This window comes from Sus scrofa, chromosome 2, assembly GCF_000003025.6.
Source record: "Sus scrofa isolate TJ Tabasco breed Duroc chromosome 2, Sscrofa11.1, whole genome shotgun sequence".
NCBI classification, from domain to species: domain Eukaryota; kingdom Metazoa; phylum Chordata; class Mammalia; order Artiodactyla; family Suidae; genus Sus; species Sus scrofa.
The window spans coordinates 103,565,582-103,589,108 of NC_010444.4; the positions used below are offsets into that span (position 1 = coordinate 103,565,582).

General features: G+C 38.7%; 1 protein-coding gene across 1 annotated transcript in view; it reads left to right on the forward strand.

Moving 5' to 3' along the window:
* LNPEP (leucyl and cystinyl aminopeptidase) overlaps positions 2,785 to 23,527 on the forward strand; it is a 91,224-nt gene continuing 70,481 nt past the window's right edge. The window contains 1 exon segment of the mRNA NM_001105291.1: positions 2,785 to 3,400. Within this exon segment, the coding sequence (NP_001098761.1) occupies positions 3,382 to 3,400 (19 nt within the window). The 5' untranslated portion in view covers positions 2,785 to 3,381.

Sequence of the window (23,527 nt, forward strand, 5' to 3'; positions counted from 1 at the left end):
TCTCTGTCTGCCATTGGACTGTGAGTGAATCATCTAACCTTTCTAAACTTCAGTTCCCTGGTCTGTTAAATAAGGCTTGGATTAGCTGATTCATAGATAGGAAATGCTTTATTTTGATGAAAAGTTTCTATTTTCATCGATTATCAACTTTGTTGCTGCTTCATAAATAAATCCTGTTTGTTCAAGGAGCTCATTTTTTTCTTTTCATGCTATATATTTTATAATTAGCCCTCCAAATTTATGACTTTCAAATGTTAAATGGTAGACATCAATGATTCTGAAAATAGTAAATTAGAATAGTAAATAATGTCACACTATCTTCTCTGAGAGTGAATAGTCGCTTCATAATAATTTAAGTTTATGCCCTTAACTAAAGAGGAAGTTCTGTGTGGAAGGATGGGAGGAGGTTAAAGACTGAAACAGTGTGTTTCAGTAGTGAATCTGCGCAACTGTGGTCTCTCAAAAAGGCTTTATGAGGACAAATAAAAAATGGTATCCAAAAAAACGAAAACCCAGAATAAAACAAAACAAAATTTATTTTTATTCTTTTGAAGGTAGTTAGGATTCTGAAACATTCTGATTTTGTTTACTTTTTTTTTTTTTTTTTTTTACATTCAATACAAACCCACAAGCCTTTAAATGGTCCTTTGCATATTTGCGTGACTGTGTAGAAATGGGAGGGGTGAGAGGCAAGAGGTTGGCAAAGAGAGGATAGTTATTTGTCTCTACGTCAAAGAAATCTAAAAAGACATAATGATCCTCCTGTATTTGCTAGTGCAATGGTGAAACATTTTTACTAGTCTCTGCAAAATTGAAGTATTTAAGATCGAACACAAATAACCTGTTTCACACTTAAAAGCATGATAGACTAGCTTACAGGTGAGGTGAAAAGAGGGAATTTAACAAGCTGTGGAGTTTTAAATATCTCTGATACTAAGTGCTTTGACTAGGAAAATAACTCCAAAGGGAAAAGACATGACCTAAAATATAGGTAAGAGCCTCCTATCTAGGCAATGCAATGTGTGGGATCCTTTTGACAAAATCCAGCATTGCCTATATTATATCATATCTGACCACTTATGTACCAACCCCTGTGGTTCACTTCCTATTTTTGGTTCTGTTGGGGGTGGGAGGTTTGAGGAGGTAGCCTAAGGGCTCTGATTATCTTTAACACAATGGGAAAAGAACAGCTTGGAGGTATCATATGATACAGACACCTTCTCTGCACTGATCACAAAGGCACCACTCAATATAGAAATGTTCTCTGGAAGGCGGTTTTAAACATTGCAAGTGAACTAGAACTCTAAATACCACTGCATCCATTCACAAATTATTTATTGCGTATCTATCTAGGGATTAGGATACAGCCCTTTATAAAGGTAATGACCCTGCCTTGCATTCTTGAGAGGAAGATTCATAGTAATGTAAGAACAAACAAAACGTTGAGAGCCTTAAGTGCTGTGACTACAATAAAGCAGAACCCAGTCTTTATAGAATAGACCATGTTTGCACCTATTTTCCATTGTGTGGCCAGGAAAGAGCTCTTCTCAGAGAAGCCCTTTGAGATGAGACTTAAAATACAAGAAGGAACCAGCAGTCGAAGTACCATGCAGAAGGAACAGTTCTTCCATGAGGACCATGCAGTTGGAATGGTTTAATGTAAATTGGCGACTTTAAGGAACAGCCAGAAAGCCTCTGTGGACAAAGCATAGTAAGCACGTGTAGGAGATAAAGTCCTAGAGTTAGGGAAAGAGTTTCGCTTTTATCCTAAGTGTGATTGGTAGCCACTGGAGATTTTAAAGCGCAAGTGGGTGATTTAATTCAACAGACATTTAAGAATACAATATTGCAAAATACAATATTTTACTTGGATTTTACTTCTTTGAAACCTAATTTCAATTTCCCACGCAGGTCAAACAACAAACAGTACTGCCAGCCCTGTTTGCCCAGGCTGTTTGCGCTTGCCACGGGCTTGTTTGCACCGGACGCCCTGCTGTTGACAGCCTCAGAGAAGCGTGTGACAGTTGGCAGGCGCAGTGAGGCACAGCGGGAGCCAAGTTGCTGCTGAGGCCAAGGCTGCGTTTGGGGAGGACAGAAGAGCGATGAGGGGCAGGAGGCGATGCAGCGCGCCCCGAACTCCGCAGCATAGCGGCGATCCGCACAGAGAGCAAGGGATGATGAAGTGAGGCCTGGAAGAGCATCACCCGGGCTCCCCAGGCCCCTGGTTATTTCATTTCAATGGTTCGCCGGGTCGCCCGGCTTTGACACTGGAAACTATGGGGGCTGGAGACTGGAGTTGAGGGCTCCAGTGCTGGAGGGCGGGGGCGACAAAGAGAGTTTCGCTTTCTCCGGCCTAGCTCTGCTGGCCTGGCCACCTGCAGCAGCGGCTGCACCCCGGGGAGCCGCAGGTGTTGATTTAAGGCTGGCGGGGCAGGCCTTCAGCCCACATCCTGCGGCTCCCGCGGCCCCGGTCTGATCCAGTGCCAGGTTTTGTGATCCGCCTGCCTGTAGATGCCGCGCCCCGATCCGCTAGCCGCCCAGACTCCTTGGGGGTCTTCCCCCACTTCAGTCAGGCCACCGAGAGCATGGGACCTCTGTGATGTGAGCCAGCAGCCCTGCCAAGACGACCCACAGTGCCTGCTCCCTCAAGCCTTAGCAGAGTGAGCTCCCCGGGGCCACACTCCCCAGGGAAACCGAAGCTTCGCAGTCCGGGAGCGACCTTCGTCCATAGATCCTGCTTTGCCTTCAGATCTTGGCTACAGTGGCACCTTCCAGGCCTCTCCTCAACAAGCATCCGAATTAGCGACCCACTCAATCTCCGTCACATCACCTAGATTTAATGCTGAGCTGGGCATTTATATCAATCTCGTGTGTCTTGTGTTTGTTTATTATCTGTCTCTGGAATGTCTCCTCGACGGAGGCAATGACTGTGTTTTACCAGCGCGGAGCTGGGTTCCCGGCTCCTAAGGCCGGGCCGGGCCTGGCCGGGACGTTATAGGCTATCACATTTGCTTAATGACTGACCGCTGTTCTGGGCACTGAAACAGACCGAGTTGCTGGCCTTTTCTGTCAGGGGCGGGGCTTGTTCCGGTCACGCCCCCCCCGGCCCGCCCCCAGATCTAACCCTCTCCCTCCTCTTCACTCCCTGGAATCCGCTGGGGCCTGTGCAGTGCTTTTTCCTCTAGTTTCCCTCGCTCTCTGCAGCTGTCGCTAAAACACGGAGCTGTGGATTTTCGAGCGAGCGGAGCGGCGCCGCTGTTCGCGGCACCTCCCCGACAGACCTCGGCGCTGCGCTGGGCATGCTCAGTTGGTAGGGCCGCTTCAGCGTTCGGAGTAGGAAGCTTGGACGCTCCTGCTGTAAGGAGCTGCGGCCGGGGGAAGATGGAGCCCTTCACCAATGGTGAGTGGGCGGCCGGAGGACCCGGGGTCAGACGCTCTCTGGGGCAAGAGGGTCGTGGGCAGTGTGACACGCGAGGTCGAGCTGCAGTCGCACCGACCGCGGGTTTCCCGTGAGGGCTTAGGGGCAGTGGAGAGGGACGGGGAAAGCAGTTCGAGGCTCGGGGGAGGGGGCGGGAGGCGGCCGGTGTCGCGGAGTTGGGGAGTGGTGTGAAGGTCAGTGCCATCGCTTGCCCAGGGTGGGGGCGTCGTCGGTGTGGCCCGACCGTACGCTCTGCTGCGCGCCCAGGTGGGCGAACAGCAAAGTTTAGGCTGTTTTGCGCAGATCAGGGGGCAACGGGAAAGTTGGCAGCTGCGTTTGCCCGGGAGAAGGGGGTGTTGGCCACAGCTTTTGGGCAGGAAGAGTTAAGCCGCGGCCCTTACCAAAGACAACTTCGGTGGTGCGGCGGGAGCTATCCCCCTGTCCTTCAGCGAGTTGCCGGCGTGACTTTTCCTAATAGGACGGGGTGGGGGTGGGGGCTTAGCAGGTTAATTTAGTGGAAGGAGGAGAAACTTGCAGAAAGGCTTGATCACCCCTGCTGTGTTCCCAGGAGGTTCCTCCCCGCATTGCCACCCTCCAGTCTGATGCGGAGGCACTACGCAGAGCGTTCAAGCTTCCTTTCCCTGGCTTCCGATAACCAGTTTTTCAGTTGAAGACTCATTAAATATCAAGGGTCCGTCACAATGATATCACAATGTGACTTGAGGCCAGAGTCAAAGCAGGAGCCTGCAGGATGCCCTGCAAACAGCCACAGCCCTTTACTGAAAGGAGGGAATAAATCCCACCCTGCTTAAAACGATGGCTTCTGTTTGGACCAGAAGTGCGGGAGTCACAATGTAGAAGTGAGATGTCTTACAGTTTTGCAGCTTTCAGTATTTGGAATCCCTTTGGGGACAGAAAGTAGTGAAACAGCCAGTAAGGGAGGACTCACACCAATATTAGAAGATTCACTTTCTAGTTGACCTTTCACTTTCCTGCGGGTGGTTGATTACTTAATGGTAGATGGTTTGTCGCATTAATGGATGGCAAAGTGAACCCCTGTTTGAGTGGGTCAGTTGCCATCCATGAGTCAGAGACGTGCACTTTGTATCAGACCCTATCCAGACTTTGCTGTTTGCTGTGTTTCATTCATGGGCCTGGGAACCACTCATTATATTCTCCCTGTCCATAATTCAGAATGCTTTATTCTACTGCCATCTTCCTGTCTGTACTATTTAATTAGGCTTAATGATGATAACATTAATTCTGAATTTTCTTTCTCATTCAGGTTCTATTTGTAATTACTAGGGCTCCAAGAGTAGTCTAGTACAGTTACTAAGAAAAATAAGGGAGATTTGAGCTGAAAGGAACCCTGGAGACCATCTGGTACTTTGGTGTAGAACATTTCTAATACAAATCCTTAAATCCTTTCCGATGAGTATTCCAAGGCTTTTTTCTTTGTTTGAGGTAGAACGCTTGGAGCTTCCCTGTTTGCAGGATTTTAAATGTGAAGTTGCCTTTAAATTAAAACAAAACAAAACATTCCCCACAACAAGGCTGAGTCACCCATTTGGTCAAGATTATTGCCAGCTGATTTGGTGAACCTGTGCCCACAGAATTAAAGTACATTCTCAAGTCTTAAAACTGGGGCCTTTTCTCCTTGGCATATGCTGCTCTTGATATGAATATTTGCAAATTGTCACATTTGGAAGGGCAGTGGAAAAGTCCCAGAGAGGAGAACAAAAAAGAAGCAGTGCTTCAACTTTCAGGTCGGAAATTGGATTTCTAATCCTTTCCTATCTATCTTCTGGATTTTCAGAGTCTGTGCTGGAGACAGTTTAGCAATGTATTATTTTAGTTAATATGTTAATCACTCCTTGGAGCCTTATCTAGCAGCCTTTAACAAGCAGAATAGAAACTACAGCATTTAAAGTCAACAAGAAATGAGGTCCTAGAAATTCGAGGTGCTTTTCAGGTTTAAAATAGACTCTATTTATTCCAGAACTTTTGAAGGATAGTTGTAGAATTCTTTAGTGTCTTCAATCAGTACATGGTATAGTGGAAAGTACATTTATCTTTGTACTTAATCCTTTTGAGTATGTGAACATGTATGTCTAGTTCTCCTGTAGGCCTGGGTGTTCTGGTGCAGAGTATTTCATTACTCATAGAGTTTATGATTACAGGATTCATTAAGTTTGGTGTGGGCTTTTGCTGCACATTTATTACCTTTTAATAAAATCTTTACCACTTACACTTTCTCCTATAGCTCTGTGTATGGAGGGAGATGTGAGAGCTTAACAACAACAAAAAGTCAGTAATTTGGGACCACATATCTTTCTGTTAAAATATTGTCAATAATTTCACCATCTAAAAGGGGGCAAACGTAGTTTTTGTTTTGTCCTTTTGGTTTTCAATACCCATCTAGTTCAGTAAGGCTTTTTCTACTGTTCATGTTTTCTGTCAAAACTTGCTGCTGGTATGGCTCATTTTGGGGGTGGAGGGGAATCCTGCTCTCTGCCTGCTAATATAATAATGAATGTATTTGATGACCATCCTGTGTTAACCTGTCAAGGTAACTCACTACTGTAACCCATTTAACATGCATTTCTCCAGAAAGGGCTTAAAAGGAAGGACGTTATTGCCAAGAATTTCCATTTGGCTCAGAAGATATTTTTGGTCTTGCCCTTGGTAGGGACTGGTGACTGTTATGCTGAAGACTACATATCAAGTCTGACTTTGGATCTTTTTTATGGGGAGAGAAATGTGCTGGTCTAGTCTTCAGGATTGGTTTGGCAGTAACTATTATGTCCTGTTAGGTAGGTACAAGTGAAACTCTTAGGAAGTAGTGATTTATATATCACCAGAAAATAAACAGATGAAAAGAAGATAGCAACTCTCTAGGTCTTTTGATAGATATAGCAGATTAGGGCAAGTAATTACATGATGACTGCCTAGTTTTATTTATCCTCATTTGCATGCAGGGTTGGGGTATTTTGGAATAATTTAAATTTATGTTAAGGAATGGAAATGCAAGGCTCACCCTCAGGATCTGATTAATGAGGGCTGAGGTTAGGCCTAGGAATCTACACTTCATTTTAAGAACACTAGAAAGCTCACCAGAAGGGAGGTTTTGAGAAGTTTATTAGATAAGAAAATTCTGAATTTGGGAGCATACTGATAGAGAAGATTTTTTTTTTTTACAACCATATGTGTGTGTTTTTAAATGCTTTCTAGTTTGTTGTATGGCCAGAAGTAAATCTCCAGAGGATGGAAAAGCATTGAAATTTTGAAGTTGCAGCACTGAAAGCAATTTAAACAGTTTTATTTTTTTCCCAGAGCCTCCAAGAATCACTTTAGTCCTCAGCCTGATGCATAACTAAACAAGGGGGACTTTGCTATTTTACAAAACTATATTTGTTTTTGTTTGCAGATTGGCATCCATGTGAGAGTATCTCCCAGCTTCCAAAATGGGAAGCCTGGACAACAAACTAGATATTCATGGATTGTAAGGCAGTATAAAATTGTGATTTCATCTTTTTAATCTTACAAATAACAGTTATCTTATAGGTATACATTTCTTTTTAAAAGCTTAGCATTTATCAAAATGTGAGCTGAGCACATTTTACTCATATATATTATTCCTTTGTTCTGTAATTACCACTAAAAATAGAAGGTAATAGTTTCTCTGTATGATGAGCTAGAAGTTAAATTCTGCTTATATCCTTCTGTCTTAAGTTTTTATGTCAGTTAAGGGAAGCAGGGATATATAGGATTCAAATGTTAACATCATTTAGTAATATAAATGGTTGTACCTTATTAGTATAAACAGTTGAGGGTATAACTAGAAACCAGTCCAGTTTTTAACTGGAAAGCAGAGGTGGAAAAGTTCTTTGCTTTACGTAACAACTTCAAAAAAAAAAAAAAAAAAGTATCTTGAGACAAGATAAATAGCATATTTTAGAAACAATAAAAGCCAGTGATTACCATTTATCTGTAGATGATTCTCGAGAATTAAGCTTGAAAGAGTTAAAACCAGAAAGATTGGTTACAAGGAAATTATAGAAAATGAGTTCGGGGTGATTTCCTTCTTGGTAATTAAGTTAGACACCATTTTTGGAATGCATGTTTACCAGTAGATTTTCTGCTAGGCACATTTGCAAAAAGGCCCACAAACCTGTTTTCAGATCATGTGAACCTCAGTAAGATAAATGGAATAATCAAAGTTTTGTTTTCATGCTAATATAAAAGTATAGAATTTGGAAGTAGTACAAAAGCAATAAAACTTTAAGACAGTTTTCTAATTATGAAATAAATGTACAAGATTGTCTTTATAACCTGTTCGTGTAACATCTGTCAACAAGAAGTTCACATTTCTGCTGATTAAGTGTCGTACTCCTTTTAGGGAACTGCAGCATTTTGGCACTCCCTGTGAGTATATTAGGAGATTGAGCTATAGAGATGCTTAGCCAGGGTTATTCCAGAAGTTGGGATGGAGCTAAATTAGCCCTATCGTTCTTGAGTCTTGAGGTGAGGAGATCAGTATATCCATGTTCTATTAATTAGTTACCTCATGTCTGGAAAACCAAAGGAGGTTGAAGCTAGAGCTAACACCGCAATGCTTTTCCATAATATCATTGGCACAACCAGAGATATAGTCTTTTTTTAAAAAAAAAAAAATTTAATCCTTAGATATGTATGTTTTAAGAGTTTTACGGTAAACTAGGAGTGGGAATGAGGGAAATTTTGGAGCCCTTGGTGGTACAGCTTCTTTTACATCCAGTCGCCATTGTAAAGGTGGCTATGCACTGCCCTGTTATTTCTGTGCAGTAAATGTGACAGTAACAATTCCTGTGTCTATGAAAGAGTGGTCAGGATTCACCTGACCTGTAACCTATAATCACCTCTAACCTGATTCATTGTTGTAATCCATTTGTGATTGTCTTGGGAGTGCCTGTAGAACTCTGAATCTAAAGATCTTTAGGTAAAATTGGGACATTAGTGATGAAGATGAAAGACATGCAGAGATTTAAGTAAGGAAGAAGCTGATAGGCAGTTATTTTCAAAACGGCCATACCTTGAGCCTTGCAAGACTTTGGCTTGGAAAGGAGTCTGTGTTGGGGAGGACACTTGTATGAAGCTGAAAGATAGAGTCAGGGTTGGAAAGAAGAGGTAGGTGGGTCTGGTTGGACAGAAAGAATTGAGAGGTGAGGGGTGAATGGGTTAAGACTGGCATTTGAAGAAGACTGAAAACATTTGTCATGTGTTTAATCATACTATGTACTTCTCTTTCCTAGTCAGAAAAGTCAAAGTTTCTTGTGAGTTAAGACTGTTCACTTTCCTGAATGTGTTTTAAAAAAAGAGACTAATGAGCCGTTGACCTTGTAGGACCACCATGGTAGTAGTCACTGTTCTTTATTGCCTGGTTTTGTTTCGCTTTTCTACTAATGTTTATGGTTGAGCAATGAACCAGTTTGTTTGTTTGTTTGTTTGTTTAATTCCAACCTCAGCATCTAAACTAGGAGGAAATCACTTCATTTGCTTCCAGGGGAGTTTGAAAAAAAACAATGGAGAATCAAGTTCAACTGCAGAAAAACCTTTAAAGTTCTTTTCCTTAATGAAGGTCCTTCTGGGCTTTCCTCCCACATATTTTAAGAATCCAGTCACTGAAACAAAACTCTAGCCTGTTGTCTGGACTTCTGTAGATTGGCGGGTTGGATGATCCAGTCTTCTTCAGCCTCTGGTGCTACTGGGGGAGGCTAAGCCAGTAGCCTTCTGGGAGCCAGTAGCCTTCTGGGAGGAAGGATGTTTGAGGAGGCTTTTTGATGTTTCTGCAGTAAGAGCTTACTAAGCTGAGAAAACAGGAGAATGAGAAGCTCAGTGAGAACTGTTACCTCTGTTGGTTGGCTGTGCTCCTTTCCTTCCTGGATCTCACAGCACACAGTGATCAGGGCTATGTGGCAGTGTTTCCCAGACAACTGCCTCAGGTGTCATTCAGTGTCGTAGAGGAACTTCCTGGTGAGCAAAGAGACTTTGCTGAAATTGTTATTTTATAAGATTTAAATGGTTGTTAGAGTATTTGTCATTTCAACAGCATTACACCATTCCAGAGTTCCCTTTAGAGGAAAAATGGAGTTTAGTGAGAGTGATTGAGGAGAGCTCAACATTTAAGAGAATCTTTGTTTAAGTTAGTATTGGTAGTGTGATTTGAAGACAGTAGTAGCATAGTATTTATCTAGTTTATCCTAGTCCCATAATTATCAAAAGGGCTTCAATGGTTAAGTAAGGCCCTTGGGGCCTGGCAGGAGGAACTAGTGTGTCCTAGATTTATCAGGATCATGCCTGTAAGTTTGGGCTGGTTTCCCCTTATATCTTTAGCAGTAGTTTGTCTGCTCTTTAAACCAGATGCTTAGTACCCAGATCCTTCGGGCCACTGACATTGTCCTTTCAGTATCTAGATTGGGTGCCTAAATTAAGGAAACAACTCACACTGAGTGTAGAGTATTGGGTGTTTGTGAGAATAAGAAATGCATTGCTCTTTAAAATAGTAGCCTCACTTCCATCTGCATCCACATAGGCTACTGAGAGGCTTATGACTTTCCATTTGGAGAAAGCACACAGAAAAATAATTCACTGTGGGAAGGAGGGTCTAGTCTGACTTGGAGATTAGGTAATAAATATAGTATGCTGAAATTAGCACATGTTTACTAAGGCATGGCTAGCCTAGAAGGTGAAACATAGTCCTGTTGTAATTAATTGCCAATTTGGGAAATGCTGTTGAGATAAAGACTTGAAGAATTCATGCATAGGAGCTTTACATGGCAGCTAATGAGGTGACAGTGACTATTTGTAGAAAAACTGTGGTTGCAATCTCAGACTTTTGGGTAATCACTATTTAAAAAAAAATAGTTTAATGACGGGAGTTCTCTTTAGTGCAGCTGGTTAAGGATATAGCATTGTCACTGAAGTGACATAGGTTCGATCCCTGGCTCACAAACACCCACATGCCATGGAAGTGGCCAAAACAATAGGTTAATGATAATCAAACAGATCCTCAGTAGGTTGTATATTGATGGCAGAGTTTTTGCTGTAGATTTCGTATCATCATTTACCTTGTGTTTTATCAGTCTGATGGAAAAATACTTCAGAGAATTACTAACAAAATAATCCTTTTGTTCAAATCCATCTGAGATCAAGTCTTACAGATTTATTCATCAGTTGAGGTATTCTCTAACTCATAAGCAGTTTGTACATTGAAGAGCTCTCACGTCTTTTGCAGATCTTATTCAATGATATGTATTTTCTGTTAAATCACTCATAGGTATTTATTATACCTGGTGACATTTTTTTATGTTAAATAAGGAATTATGCAGTCAAGGTTTTTTTGAAATGATATCCAGGTGGTTGATGGAATTAAAAACAAACTTTAAGCTTTTGATCTTACAAAGGTATTACAACTATATGGCTTTGCCTGAGAGATTAATGAACATAAATATTAAGTCATCATTGACATTTTCAATTACTTTTTATAACTAAATTTTTCTAAGAGGCTCCCTGAGGAGTGTCAAGGACTGTGGGACCAATGTTATGAGGAAAGATTTTTTTTTTTTTAAATACTTTATAAGATAAAGACTGTAAGTTTGGAGGACATGTTTGATATAAACATTAGGGTAAAATAATTTAGCCTGGAAAAGGAAACGAAAATTGAAAATTAAGCTAAAATAATTTTATTTTCCCCCACAAGGATATTGGCTCTTTTAAGTGACTAGAATGGCATATCTTTATGTGAATTCTGGTCATTGTCATAATGATAAATATAAGGGTAAAGAACTAAATGCTCCCTGTACTCTGAACTGTTAGTGTTTTTTAGCCCATGGAATATTATATTGCACTTGTTAACTTGATGCTTTTTGGTGTCTTCTTGCCAGTAGTGTAACTAGATTATTTCCTTTGTGAAATTGCCAATGTTTTGGAGTGCTGGTAATTCAGCAGAATCTTGTACATTATTGTAAATTTTATATTTTCCTCTTGGTTTGATATTAAGTCCACTGTGGCTAACAACCAGATAAATATATTATATATATAACAAAAAATGTTGTAGGAGATGAGTGCTTTGGGTTTAATTCTATTTTACTGAAACCAGATAATACTGGGGTTCAAATCTACCTAGTTATATTCTGCTCTTTCTTGTTATTTTTCCATTTTTTTATTTTGAATTTTTCCTGTTTACATCGTGCTAATAGTTTTTCTTCATCTTTTATTTTTATCACCAAGACTAAAAATAAACCAAAATTAATTTTCCATGTCTCCTTGATGCATTCTTCTATTGGGAAGTCAGGAGTGGGGGTCAGAGAAGAAGCATGGTGTGAATGTTTTAATACAAATTTTCTTGCATACCACTTTAAACTGCCTCAACCTGTATTTTAAAAATCTCTCTTTGGCACGTCCCCACTTATTTATTTTTAAAAAGATAATAGTTTTTAAAAAGATACCCCCTCAAATAAATATGTTAAAATATACCTTCACTGTATGTTAACTCGTGCCAAGCTTTGTTCTTAAAGCTCGAGTACAAATATGAGTGCAATATGGTCTTTGGCCTTGAGGAGCTTACATTCCAGCAGAATTAATTTTTTTAAGGTATACAGATGCAGACATCAGTATAGTCTCTTTAAAAATTATCAGACTTTGAGAAGCACAGGTCCCATCTAATACAGCTTTCCTTAGATGCATTTGGTTTTGTGCTTTCGCTTTTTCATTTTGGAGATCTGTCCATGAATCTACCTCGTTTTATAAGACGGCTGCATAGTATAGCAAAATAGGCTGTTGCATTCAAATCCTGGTCCTAAGGATTTACCAAGATGCTTTAACATCTTTAGTCTGAAATATCTAAAATATGCATAGAAACTTAAAGCTTTTTCTGGTACTCACTGAAGTCTGAGATGCATGGTGGTTTGACATATTCCAGCCATAGAGAGATCTTGAAAATTGGGAAATATATGGTATTTCTTGTATCTTGTTTACTAAAGTCAGTATAGGAAAGGATTCTTTCCATTTCATGTTTGTTAACAATTATGCATTTGTAACACATTCAGGGAAGTGTCGCCCAAGGGTAGAGGAACTGTTCATTTCTACATCCGATTTAATTCTGGCTTAGGTTTGTTTTTCTGGTTCCTTCAAGCAAATGTAATATGCAACACCTCATTATTCACACAAGTAGAACTTGCTTCAGTCTTAGATCAGGTATTAACTCTAGTTTGTTAGATGAGGCTGAAATAGTGAAAAATTTAAGACAAAAAGGGGTAGTGTTAGCATGAAGCTATAGAGGAAGGTTCCTTCATTTACTGGTAACAAGGCGTGTAGTATCATAGGCATCAGGAATGCAAACACACAGGCCTTTAATATAATGTGTGTTTGAGTTCATACCTATATATAGTTCTGTTTCCTCACAGGAGCTTACTAAGAAGTTAGTTTTACTAGTGAATTTGTACTTCTACTAACGATTGTGACACCTTTATTTAGTATTATTTTTGCTGAATAAATGTAACTTGGCAGCAGCTTTTGGCTCTGAGAATCTGTTATGAATTACCTCCTTACTTCAACCCTGCCAGGAGTCTCTGGATCTAGTTTTTGTTTATTTGTTTTTCTCACAAAGACAATATTTTGAACTTCTGAAACATAAAAGGTAGTGATTTGGACCAAACAACAAGGTGAAGGATGTAAGGAATAATCCTTCAAGTATTTGGTGGATACCTGGATGGATTACATGGAAACAGAGTAGAGGTTTTGCTCATAGTGGGCTTTTAATTGCCCCTAGGATGCATCAGCATTTAAAAAGGTAGTGTTTTCCCACAGGAATATGTTACCGGAGTCCGTGTTTCTGCCCAAGGATGCTCAAAGAAGCACAAGGTATATTATGAAATTGGAGGAACCGTTTGTTTAGGATTCATTTTCTCAATGTTTAAAACTACCTTTTGAATTCTATGTAAAGAACATACATGCTTGTTCAGCAAGGAACTAGGAACTATCATTTACATTTAACAGATAAAAACACAGTTCTCCCCTATTTTGTTGCTCCTAAAGTTGGCACCTAACATGGTGTTCCATACATTTTGTATCAGTAAAGATTATCTGAGACTGTTTAATATTATATCAGAGAACTCTAAAATAAAGATTTAAATAACAGTTTTATGTTCTTTTTTCTTTTTCTTTTTTTTGGCCATGCCCGTGTCAGGCAGAAGTTCCCATTCCCAGGCCAGGGATTGAACCCACACCAAAGTGGTGACAGTGGGGGTCCTTAGCCCACTGAACCACCAGGGAAATCCTTACGTTCTTTTAATTTAGAGGTTTTTCTTTTCTTTTTTTTTTTTTAAGTAAAGTTTCAGTGCTTTTCCATTTTCTATAAATTTTTCTATAGCAAATAATTTCAAATCATTTTTAAAAAGTATTCTTATCAGTGTTTATCCAACTTCCCTTTCCACTGAAATGCATTTTGAGCACTTGCTGTGTTTTAGACTCAGTGCTTTGTACAGGGAAGATAATGCTAAACAAGATCTGGTTTCTGTGTTTGAGGGGAAGGAAGAAGCTTCTTAGAGGGAGGGAGTATCTTACTCTAAAACATTTCAAAATCAAAATTAAGGAATGACCCCAACGTTTTCCTTTTATCTTCTGTGCCTTTTTCATAGCTAGAGAGCTGTTGTGCATTTGAGAGCAATTTGGTGGAGTTAAATCAATTTTCTTTCCCTGCAAGTGCTGGCTGACCTGCCATTGGGATAGTTTGCCCTTCATTAGAGAGGCACAAAAACAATTCCCAAGCCAATTAGGTTTGACTTTTAAAAAGGAATTTCTTGATATTCCAGAACCGGTAGGAGGCATGAATTGGTCACGCATAAGCATTCATGTGGCCCTATGGAAAGGGTAAAGGGGGGTGAAGCTGCATCATGACTGTCAAGTTGCAAAGCCATCGAGAGGCAGGGCTCTCTATTAGTTGACAGAACACAATACCTAATAGTGTGAGTTAAAATGTGAGCTGAGATAGGAGAGCATGAATTTTAGATCTGACATTAACCTGGAGGAAAAAATGTGGGTGTTTCTGTCCTGATGTTAATCAATGGGAAAAAATTAGATGACATTTTGAGAACAAAACATAAGCATCTCCTTAGTGGCCACATAACATAAATTATGATGTGTGCACCATGAAGACATTTATTCAGCATCTTCTTCCTCCTTAAAATGCCTCCATTTTTTCCCTCTTACTCATTTTATTTATGGAGTGCTTATGTGGAAACAGAATATAGGCAGGGCGCATATAGCCAGTTTGGGTAAATACCACAGACTGGGTAGCTTAAACAACAAAATTTTTCTTAAGAGTGTGGAGGTTAGGAGTTCACGATTAAGGTGCTGGTGTAGTTGGCTTCTGGTGAGAGCCCGCTTCCTGGCTTGCACATGGCTGCCTTCTTGCTATGACCTCACATGGCCTTTCTTCTGCATGTGCAGGCAGAGCTGTGGTGTCTCTTCCTCCTCTTATACGAGCAGCAGTCCTATCAGCTCTCCTCTTGTGACCTCATGTCACTTTAATTACCTCCTTAAAGGCTCTATCTCCAAATATAGTCACACTGGGGAATTAGTGCCGCACTATATGAAGCTGGGGGTGGGGAAGGCACAATTCAGTCCATATCAGGCAGCCCTTGGACAGTTTTGTTTACTTCAAGGTAAAGAAGATTGTGTTTTTTTCTTAGGGAAAATAATTGAAGTCTACATTCCTGCCTGAGGATGCTCAAAGTAGCATATGCAATTAAATTCAAGTAGTTTTTTCTGGATCCAGGGATCCAGGATAATCCAAAATCCCTGTCCCTCCCTTCTCTACTATAGAATGATTCAGTGCTTCTGTATTTATTTTCCTTACTTTATGTATTTACTCTGTATACTTTTTTAAGCTGTATACTCAGATTTCCATGCTTGAATCAAGATGTGTGGAGAGTTTAGGAATTTTTTCTTTATCTTTGAAGGCAGAGTTATGCTTCTCAAACTCTTTGGTCTCAGGACCCCTTTATACTCTTAAAAATTATTATGGACCCCTAATAGCTTTTGTTCATGTGGGCTATATCTCGCAGTACTTATTACATTAGAAATTAACACTGAAAGATTTTTTAAAGTATTTGTTAATTTCGGAGTTCCCATTATGGTATAACAGAAACGAATCAGACTTGTATCCATGAGCATGGGGGTTTGATCCCTGGCCTCGCTCAGTGGGTTAAGGATCCAGCATTGCCCTGAGCTGTGGTCGCAGACACAGCTCAGATCCAGGATTGCTGTTGCTCTGGCTGTGACATAGGCTGGCAGCTGTAACTCTGATTGGACCCCTGGCCTGGGAACTTCCATATGCCGCAGGTGTGGCCCTAAAAAGCAACAAAGAAAACAAAACAAAAGCAAAAAGGAAAAAACTGTTAATTTATTTTATAATAACAATAAAAAACCTTTTACATGTTAGCATAAATAACACGTTTAGTAAAAAACAACAATTTTCTACAGTAAAAATATTAGTGAGAGGCATTATTTTACATTGTTGCAAATTTTTTAATGTCTGGATTAACAGAAGACAACTAGATCTCCAGATTTGCTTCTGTATACAGTCTCTTATATAATGTGTTGTGTAGCCTATGAAAAACTCTTCTGTACACTCATGAGAGAATGGAAGTTAAAACAGTAAATAACATCTGATTATGAAAAAAGTTTTGACCTTCTTGAAGATGCACTGAAAGAGTAGCAGAAATTCCCAGGGGTACCCATACCACATCCGGAGCACTGTTACTCTAAATGGAGAGGACTGGAGAGGAGTACCTGAGGAATCCACAGCAGGTAGAAAGTGGAGCTGTTGGAACTGGCTAGCTAGTTTCTTAAGATAGATCTGGGTCACAGGAGAAGTAAATGTTCTAGCTAGGCATATCTGACAAACCACACATCGGATGCCTTGGTTATTTGAGGTTTCTACAGTCATTTGTTTTAGCCCCCAATGGTCTAAACTAGGGAGAACACAAAAATATTTAAAGATTTTTAACTAGTTCTAAAAAAAAATACAAACTGATTTTTATCTATTTTCTGTATATACTGAAGGCTTTACTTTTTAATTTTTAAAAAATAAAAACAGAAGTTCCCATTGTGGCTCAGCAGGTTAAAGTCCAAACATTGTCACTGTGAGGATGCAGGTTTGATCCCTGGCCTTGTTCAGTGGCTTAAGGATGTGAGGATCTGGCATCTCACAAACTGCAGCATAGTGGCCACAGAGGTAGCTCGGATCCAGTGTTGCCTCTGGCCTAGGAACGCCCATATACCACAGGTGTGGCCATAAAAAGAAAAAAAAAATCAAAAATAACTAAATAAAAACAACTTTGTTGTAATTTTTTCCATGTTGTGAAACCATTATGTTCTGCTTGTGTCAAACATTTTACATTTAACTAGTTACTATCAGACCTAGCTATTTTTTTAATTGAAGTATAGTTGATTTACAATACTGTGTGTTTCATATGTGCAGCAAAGTGATTCAGTTATATATATATTTTTCATATTATTTTCCATTATATTTATTGCAAGATACTGAATATAGTTCCCTCTCCTATAGAATAAGTCCTTGTAGTTTATTTTTTTTATGTATAGTAGTGTGTTATCTGTTAATCCCATACTCTGAATTTATCCCTCCTTTCCCCTTTGGTAACCGTAAGTTTGTTTCCTATGTCTGTGAGTCTGTTTCTGTTCTGTAGATAGATTTGTGTTGTTTTTTAGATTCCGCATGTAAGTGATAACATACAATCTTTGTCTTTCTCTCACTGAATTCACTTAACATGATCTTTAGGTCCATTCATGTTGGTGCAAATGGCAACAATTCATTCTTTTTTATGAGTAATATTCATATATGTAATATACATTTACACACATATATTCATACCACATCTTTTCAAACCAATTGTCTGTTGATGGGCACTTGGGTTTTCAACAAGCTGCCCCTTCTTGCCTACAACCTCTCCCTCCATCATGTACATAATTTGGATATGTCATTTAACTTCTCAGTTCTTTAGTGATTTCTTGGACTTACCTCACTTTGGTGATTAAAGGCCTCCAAGGTTAAGTTCAATTATTTTTTCCTATGTGTCCTGATCTGTTGAATCCAGAATGATAGAAAACACCTTGTCCTATGCCTGGCCTGCCCTAGAATGATCTAGACCTTTAAGAAAACTAGAATCAACTTCTCTTTTTTTCCTCTGGGTTCTTTGGAGCCTTGAATGACTAGGGATTGATCTATTTAAACTGTCTTCCCCCTCAGAAAGGTATTTTGCACCCCCATGTTCATAGCAGCATTATTTATAGTAGCCAAGACATGAAAACAACACAATACTCATCTGTAGGTAAATGAATAAAGTTGTGGGGTGTGTATGTGTGTGCATATGTATGTATGTGTATACCTGCCTATGTGCATGTGCAAACACACACACAGGAATACTATTCAGCCATAGAAAGAGGAAATCCTATAATTTGCAACAACATGAATGGACCTAGAAGGCTAAGTGAAATAAGTCAGAGAAAGACATATATACTGTATGATCTCATTTATATATGAACTCTTAAAAAATAAACCCACACACAAACACACATCAAACTTATAGAAAAAGAAATCAGATTTGTGGTTATCAGAGGTGGGAGTTAGGGGGAAGAGAAATTAGAGGAAGGTGGTCCAAAGGTACAAACTTGAGTTATAAGGTAGATAAGTACTAGAGATGTAATGTGTAACATGATGATTATAGTTAAGATGACTGAAAGGTATGTATGGAAGTTGTTAAGAGAATAGATTCCAAGAGTTCTCATCACAAGGAGAAATTTTCTTTTAATTGTGTCTCTGTGAGATGATGGGAGTTAACTAAACCTATAGCGGTAATCATTTCACAGTACAGGTAAATCCAACCATTGTTCTGTTCACCTTAAACTTACACAGTGATATGTGTCAATTATTTTTCATTAAAACTTGGAGGAAAAAACCTGTCTTCTCTTTCCCTACCCACCAAATAAGCCATGCAGTGAGGTGTGATGAAATGCAAACATGTACACCCCAGCATGTACATGTAAGTCAGGCCACCTGAACTAAGGTTCTATAAAAGCAGATGATACACCAACTCATCCTAACCTCTCTGTTCAGAGTACTCCATAATACTAACACTATGGAGAATTAGCCACTCCACTCTGTTGGTGTTTATAGTGTCTGGAATATTTTTGAACACAAGACTTTTTATAGTTCCTTGGGCGAATGGACAAAAAATAACTGTGGAACACAGCCTTAGAGTGCGGCATGTGAGTGTGTAATAATTATTCAAGTGAATAAGCCTCTCAGATTGTATAATTAAAATCAGAAGATGGAAATGTTGCATATTCCTAATTCTTGGTGTTATATTTTTTAAAGTAAAGCAAAACAAAATCTCTCTCTCCTTCCCCCTTCTTAGGCAACCACTATAGATTAGATTATATTTTCCAGAATTTTATATAAATGGAATTATATAGATTTCTCATAACTGGACTCATACACTATCTTTTTTAGCCTGGCTTCTTTCACTGAGTGTAATTATTTTATTTTGAAACTCGTCCAGGTAATATCAGTAGATCCTTTTTGTTGTCATTGTTTTTTTTTTTTAATTGTTAAGTGTTTATTTATTTATGTTTTGGCCATGTCCATGGCATGTGGAAGTTCCCAGGCCAAGGATCGAACCTTTGCCATAGCAGTGACCTGAGCCACAGCAGTGACAGTGCTGGATCCTTAACCCACTAGACCACCAGGGAACTCCTTTTTTTGCTTTTTTAAGTTGCTGAATAATATTCTATTACATGGGTATATCATAATGTCAAAATTTGTTTATTCATTCACCTCTCAATGGACATTTGATTCCAGTTTGGGGTTATTATAAATCTCCTGTGATCATTCTAGTACAGGTCTTGGTGTAGACATTTTTTGTTTCTCTTGGGTAAATACCTAGTTGTTGATTGGTTGGGGTGTCTGGTAGCTGTATGCTTAAACTTTTTGAGAAACACCAACTGTTTTCCAGACTGGTTTTACCACATTACATTTCCATTTGCAGAGTGTGATAATTCTTATTCTTCACATCCTTGCCAAAATTTATATGATTAATCTTTTCAATTTTAGCTAATCCAAGTAGGTGTGCAATGGTATCTCAGTGGCATTTTCCTCATGGCTACTGATGTTGAACATGTTTTCATGTGTTTTGGGCCATTACTCCATTTTCTTTTGTCAAGTGGCCGTTCAAACCTTTGGCCACTCTTTTGAGTTATAAGAGTTCTTCATATATTCTAGATACTAGTTTATGCAAAGATATAAATATATTTGTGTAATATATGTCACATGTATTATATGTATTGCACAAACATATGTGATAGTTTCATATGTATAAAAACACTAAAGGTCTCCATTGTTTCTGTTAAGAAATTCATGGGATATGAATTGTTGTTACCTTATATATAATATGTCTTTTATTTTTTTTAATTCTGGCTGGTTTCAAGTGTTTCTTTACTTTTGGTTCTTAGCAGTTTGTGTCTTGGCGGCTTCGTTTTCTTTGGACTTAATCTTTTTCTGTGCTCATTGAACTTCTTGAATTTGTAACTTTCTGTCTTTTACCGCATTTACAAAGTTTTGGGCCATTGTTTCTTTGGATAATTTTTTTGCCCTGTTTTTTTTTTTTTTTTTTCCTTGACATCGTGGGACTCCAGTAACACATGTGTTGTTTGGTCTTTTGATATTTCCTAATGGTCTCTGAGGCACTGCTCATTATTTTTCACAAAAAAAAAAATGTGAAAAATATTTTTCTCTCTTTCTTCAAATTGAGTAATTTCCATTTATCTTTAAGAAATGTTTACTGTCTGATATGAGAATCATAATTTAACCTTTAGTTGAGCTTATAAATTCCCTGAAAAATAGCTAGAGTGAACAGCTACAGTGAAACTTGGTTCAATGGATAATTCTAAAATAAAACTTTAAAAAAACCTGATGCAATATGATTTGTTGTAAACTCTGTTCATTGAAATGCATTTTAAGAAAACTTGACAAATTATGAGGTATTGAGGGTATTACTTCCTGTACTGGTACTCTTATCATCCAGGACGCTGAGTTCTACATCCCAACAAGCTTCAATATAGATATTTTTTCCCAGTGATGATCATATGTTGTGTCTTCTTTGTAAGAAGATGGGAAAGTAGTAAAATATGTTAGAAATACTTGAAAATTTTAAAAATTAGCAGGGTTTCATCACTTACCCAAAAACACCTATATTGGTAATTAAACAGATTCGCTCATCACAATATCCTGTTGTACTATATCAGGATTCAGCCAGTACAAGGCGGGGGGAAAGGGGACAGCAGATATATTTTCTTAAAAAATCAACTACAAGTATGACATGAGAAATTTTTCTAAAGATACAGTTTTTCAATCACATCTTATCTCTATTTTGTCTGAGATCAGGATGGAACCATGTTGCTCGGTCTTGAAATGTCAGTGTGTCTCTTCCTTGCAATGACCTTTATTCTTCTGGTTTGATCTTAAAGTTTTGAGAATTCATTTAATTGTAAAATATAAAATCTCATTTTTAAAAGCTTATTCACTTTGTTCTTTTTAAAGGAAAAAGGGGTATTTAAATTAGAGTAATAACTTGTAGCATCTTATAGGCTTGTTATTAACTAATGAGTGCCTGAGCAATATTAGGGTGAGCAATTATCTAAAAAAGGCTAATTTTAAAAAAAATTGTCTTCCACAGTGCAAGAGCAAATGCCTTCTCTGAGGTTGCTTAACCATTTCCCCTAAGTCTGAGAAAGTGGTTGTTTTCAAAATCACCCAGCTGAATTTGGGTAGAACTAAACTTAGCTAAAGAGTTCTGTGGGTTAAACTCATTTATTGTTTCACTTCCATTTTCCAGTAGAGAAGTTAACGTTTAAAAATTAAACCAAAGAAATTCCTTGGTTCCAATCACTTTTACTAACCAGCTGAATGACTTCAGACCAAAGTTCATTGTTTTATCTATAAAACATCATAGGTTTAGAGGGTCTGTTTAAAAAGCCCCTAGTTTTCTGAAATAGCAACAGTAAAGTCTTAGTACAGTGGGCGTGGCCTGTGTTATATTTGGATAATTTCATAATTGTAATGAGTGGGGGAAGGGGGAGTGTTCAACTTACTGCCCAAGATGGAATAATAATGCAGTGAATGTAATTGGGTGAAATCAAATAGTGTCTTTTGAGTACCTACTAAGTGCTGGCACAGAGACTTGTGGAAACCACAGTGTCAGTGCCTGACACATTGTGGTAGCTGTCTTAACTTCTGAGGTCATCTCAAACCTCAGCTCTTCAGCTGTGACTTAGAAGTGGCTCTCTGATCACCCCAGCCCAACTCCAGAGGCTTCAAAGACATGGAACATGTCCCTGGCACAGGGGACCTGATTTGACACTCTTGGGCCCTCTAAGTCATGTCACGTGGTGTTGAAGGGTTCAGCTACTGCAGTCAGAAAAATCTGAGTTTGAAACTTGGCTGTGCCAGTGCCTAGCAAGTTCTTTAACCTCTTTGACTCTTAATTCTGCATATATAGAATGTTATGGGGATTAAATTAAATGATATGACACATGAAAAATGTTGATTAACACTACAGAAAACTAATAATTATTGAGCATCTACTGTGTGTGTGCTAGTGTCTGTTTTAGATGTTTTACATTTATCCCACTTAATTTTTACAACTCAGTGAGATAGATACCATATTATCTCCAATTTACAAGTGAGCAGACTGAGCTTCGAAGGATGAATTAGCTTGCTCAGGTTATACAGGAGTGGCAGAGCAGTCTGATATCAGAGACATTCTTAACCACTCTGCTGTTTTAGCATTTTTTTTTTTTTTTTTTTTTTTTTTTTTTTTTTTTTTACCATGTACAGCAGGGTCAGTTATCCTTACATGTATACATTGCAGTTACAGTTTTTACCTTTCTTCTGTTGCAATGGTATTAGACATAGTCTCATGCTATCAGCAGATCTTGTAATCTATTCTAGTTGTGTCTGATAGCAACTCCGTCCTCCACTCTCCCTCCTCCCATCAGGCAACAGTCTTTCTCAAGTCCATGATTTTTTTCTGGATGTTCATTTTGTGGATTTTTTTTTTTTTTTTTTTTTTTTTTTTTTTTTTTTTTTTTTTTTTTTTTTTTTTTTTTTTTTTTTTTTTTTTTTTTTTTTTTTTTTTTTTTTTTTTTTTTTTTTTAAGTACATGCTCAATCCCTCAGGAGATGTTAATTTTTATCATCATCATTATTGGTGATGTTGGAATGGTGTCTGGTGATTATGAACTTAGTTTTACTTTCTTCTGTGTCTAACCTGGTCCTATTCTAGGACCCCAGGCAGAGCATCCTCACATCCATTGATGAGGGAGTGAGAAACTAGGAAGTCAAGTATATCAAGCCTTTGGGATTTGGAGGAAAAGCCCACAGGTCCACACAGGAGTTTTGTATAAAGAATGTGAAGTGTTCTGAATACCAAGTATTCCACTCTCTCCTTATGTGTCTGAGCTAAAGTCTAAAATAAACACCAGTCTCTGCATATGTTCCCATTTCAAAGATGCCACAGAATCATAGAACTAGTATTACAGTATAGACTTAATTTTGTCTTGGGGGGATAAATCAGTCTGTAAGAATAGTATACCAAAATATTAATAGTGTAGTGTGTGGGTGATTAAATTAGTCATCTGTTGCCGCAAAATAAATCACAAAACTTAATGGCTTTAAACAGCAGCCATTTATTTGCTCATCATTTTTTAAATCAACAGTTTGTACTGGGCTTAGTTGGATGTTTCTTCCACTGTACTTGCCCAAGGTCATTTGTAGCCGCCATCATCTGGCAGCTTAATTGGAGCTGGAAGATTTAGGATGGCCTTACTCCCATATCTGGCAGTAAGTCCTGGCTGTTGGCTAGGCTTGTTTTTCCATGCGATTCCTTATCCATGAGGGGGCTAGCTCTGATTTCTTCTCATGAGGCTCTCAGGTCAGCAAAAGAGAAACAGTGAAAGCTATAAGGCCTCTTAAAACCTAGGATTGAGAATTTTA